The 4,130-nt window shown below is 47.3% G+C and overlaps 1 protein-coding gene across 1 annotated transcript in view; it reads right to left on the reverse strand.

Annotated features, from left to right (window-relative positions):
- The window catches only part of slit2 (slit homolog 2), a gene marked incomplete at its 5' end in the record, with an annotated part of 55,217 nt that extends 52,776 nt beyond the window's left edge, over nt 1-2,441 (reverse strand). The window contains 1 exon segment of the mRNA XM_079730369.1: nt 2,336-2,441. Within this exon segment, the coding sequence (XP_079586495.1) occupies nt 2,336-2,441 (106 nt within the window).
- Nucleotides 2,442-4,130: the final 1,689 nt, after the last annotated feature.

The following is a 4,130-nucleotide window of genomic DNA, read 5'->3' on the forward strand; positions in this document are numbered from 1 at the left end:
TTAGCGCCATTCGTCAAGACACACATTACTCCTAGGGTGGACAGGATGGCGAATTGAAGTAGGGTTGTTGGGAGTCGTGCCGAAAGGCTCTGGTTTCAATCCCCGATGAGTGCAGCCTACCCGGGCACCCCTGAGCAAGACTCCTCACCTAACCTGCTCCTCAACGACGTGTGATATTTGAAAGCCAGAAGCATCCTGTAAAATGACTAAATAATAAATAGTGCTTTTCTTTTCTTTTTTTGGGGGGGTTGAGTGATGTTTGACAAGTTTATTCGACAATGCAAAGAACCCTTAATAACACTAAGGCTCTTAGGATAAAAGAAGTCTCCTAAGACTTCTTACTACCTCAGCAGCAGCAGATTCCTGTCACCCAGGGAACAAGAGATGGTTCATGGAGTGAGGCTCGCGCCTGAACAGGAGGCCTGTCTCAAGGCTCGGATTTATCTTCAGACACGCACGCACGCACGCACGCACGCACGCACACACACACATTTGTGTTGTATTCACGAGGGGTTGACAAACACACTGACCACACACAAATCCTTAACACCTCTCTTTCTCCCTTTCTTTCTCCCGCACTCTTTTCTGTCTCACTTGTTCACTCTTGCTCTGCCCCTGACAACGCTCCATTGCGGTGGTTACGTGTTGTTCTTCCACCGCGGTCTGACCCAAATCCTCCCTCTTCCTGTTCGCCGACAAATGAGGGAAATGTTGCCGTCCGCTAAATGGGGGTGTTGTGATCCTGTGCGGCTCTGACCTCTGGGCGCTCACCCCCATAGCTCACCCTCAGCGAGGCTGAGTACACAAACACGCATGTACGCATCATACACACCACCACGCACACACGCACGCACGCACCACACACGTATGCACGCACACACACACACAAGAATACATGCTTGCAAAGAAATAGACAGAGACACACACACACAGGCATAAACATCTGCTAATACACACACGGACACACACAGACACACAAACACACACACACACACAAACACACACACACACACACACAGGGGTTTGCACGCACACACACACACCCAGCAGTGACAGTGAGGCAGGCCTGCCAACACCAGTAGTCCTCTTTCTTGTCCTGAGGCAAGGCCAGATGTGAAAGACATGTTTGTCAGCCAGAGAGACGGACACAGATGTTAATACGACTGCTTTCACCGGCTCTCGTGGCAGGAAAGGTAGAAGATAAATAACGTACAGCTGTCTAGACCACTGGACCCCTTCTACAAACACAGGGCTGTCCTAAATTGTAGTTTTATTGGTGTTAGCGTCAGCAGTTCATAACACCACAGAAGAAGTAGAGAAAAGAAGGCTGTTTTGATGTGCTTCTGACGACGTCACTCCCGTTTGGTGCTATTTATAATGAGATATGTTTCTGTCATGGGGACAGCAAATACACAATTAAACAAACAAGGTGTTGATCTGCAGACATGATTCAGAGCTACTTCTATTAAAGAGTATCAGAGGTTGCCTCACAGCGTTTGTCTGACATATCTCTCATCTCGCATTCCCTTGTTCTGTGTGTGTTCAGTCGCTGTTTACTTCATCAATTTATTTATTTACGATTCTGGCTTAACATATTACAACTTGCACACTGTTTGCCTGGGTCATGAATGGGAATGATTCTCCAGCTTTTGACGTGGTTCTTAAACTTACTTCATGGGATTTGTCAGCCACTGAGGAATGGCCCCAGAAAGATATTCTGCTGCAGGCACAAGCTTTATGGGGTCACCTACAGTGCTCCCGTATATCATTGGTTAAGTACATACCTGCTTAGACACACGTGTCATCACACACATGATAACACACACACACACACACACACACACACACACACACACACACACACACACACACACACACACACACACACACACACACACACACACAGACAACCCAACAAACACACAAAGAAGAACAAAACTTCAGTACGCCCCCCTTACCTGCCAAGCATTACCTATTTTTGTTGCTAGTTTTACCCTTATATTTTTAAATATTTTTTAGCCAGTATAGTTATTTTTAGTTTAGTATTATACAGAATAGTGTGAACAAATCTGCTAAAGTGGCTATCCAAGCAAAAGTCAGGAGCTCAGCCAGCACCACAGCAACATGGGCCTGGTACATATACAGCGGTGGTGTCCCTGCCATACCCGGTCTGGTCCACACGGGTTCAGGACAGCGTCCGGAGTCCTACACTCGCCATTCCTTCTTTATCCATATGGCTTTTTCTTGGAACAGGTGCAGTTGCTATTTATATTCTGGCAAGTCCAAACAGACTCCAAGGCAAAGGTGCCGGCTTTCCCCAGCACCTGTCTCACACCAGGGCCTGTCGTGTAGTGAGGGCCAGAGTTGTGGTTCAGGTTCAGGTTCATGTGCAGAATCCAGATCCTCTCTTCGTCTTTATCCGTCTTTTCTCTCTTCTCCATCCCGGAGGACTTCTTTGCTCGGCCGTCCCGACCCGTCCAGATTAGAGGGTTCCTGCTCAGGGATCCTCTTGTCCTGTTCCACATTGAAGGCCTTTCTGTTCGCTGGTGTGCCAGAAGGACCTGTCCTCTTTTAGGCGTCCGTCTCCTGCCTGACGTGTAGTGATGTGAAGGCCTTTCTCTGTGACCTGTCCTCTTGTAGACGTCTTTCTCCTGCCTGACGTGTAGTGATGTGAAGGCCTTTCTCTGTGACCTGTCCTCTTGTAGACGTCTTTCTCCTGCCTGACGTGTAGTGATGTGAGGCCTTTCTCTGTGACCTGTCCTCTTGTAGACGTCTTTCTCCTGCCTGACGTGTAGTGATGTGAAGGCCTTTCTCTGTGACCTGTCCTCTTGTAGACGTCCGTCTCCTGCCTGACGTGTAGTGATGTGAAGGCCTTTCTCTGTGACCTGTCCTCTTGAAGGAGTCCGTCTCCTGTCTGAAGTGTGTTAAAGTGAAGGCCTACTTTGCCCCATATCAGCCATCTCTTCATTGAACTGTGTCTCTTCCCTCTGAAAGGCCTCTCTCTCTTAATTAATCTGTGTTTTCGTAACGGATTAATTAAGAAAACAACACTGACCTGGTATTACACACACACATACACACACACTCACACGCACACACATGTTTACAACCTGTAAAGGCTGTGTCAATGATAAAAACCAGATGATTACCAAGCTTGTCGTCATGGCCATTCTTACTGATAAAATGCAGACACATTGACTCACCAACGCACATAAACAAACATGAAACACACACACCAATCCCTCAAAGTCTGTTACTGCTATATCACCATCTCTCTCTCTCTCTCTCTCTCTCTCTCTCCACAAACTAGACTCAAACGCACACAAACACACCCGCAGCACCTCATCATTATCCAACCAATAGACAAAACACAAACGCGTCACTTCATCATTTCCCATTTTCGCAAAACACCAACCCGACCTGAGCCGAAACGCCGTGTTAGCGTTGCTGTTCTGGAGCAGTGTGGCGGGACCCAGGGTTCAGCAGAAGCATGTTAAAGGAATCACGCTTAATGACTATTGGCAAGAAGAAGCCTGCGTCCGCAGTGACACAGAAAACAGGGCTGCAGGGGTCTCCTTCCACACTCTACTGTCAACTGCACTGAGCAGGGGGACCGGTTGAAATGCCGAGCAAATGGAGAGAAAAAACAGTGATAAAGTTTAGGAGAGGGTCAACGCCGTACCCTTGTCACATGGCGTTAGCGGAGAGGAAGCCCTGCTGTGATGCTGCTGCCGCGGCGGCGGCTAACAGCTCGTCTGACACATAGCGCCTCTTTCATTCTTTCTTACTTTCTCTCTTTCTTTCTTTCTTTCTTTCTTTCTTTCTGCCAGACACTGTCACACACACACACACACACACACACACACACACACACACACACACACACACACACACACACGTTTGATAAAACATAACATAAAACATTCACAAACGCTTACACATGCATAAACATTGTTTTATTATTTGCCCACTATAAAAAACAAACACATAAATGCACAGGCACACACACACACACACACACACACACACACACACACACAAACACATACACATACACACAAACACACATGTACGCACCGACACACAAGCAGTCTACACTTCGTAGATTTTCTGTTTTTCATCTTTTCCGT

This window comes from Pollachius pollachius (genome assembly GCF_949987615.1).
Source record: "Pollachius pollachius genome assembly, chromosome: 2".
Taxonomy (NCBI): domain Eukaryota; kingdom Metazoa; phylum Chordata; class Actinopteri; order Gadiformes; family Gadidae; genus Pollachius; species Pollachius pollachius.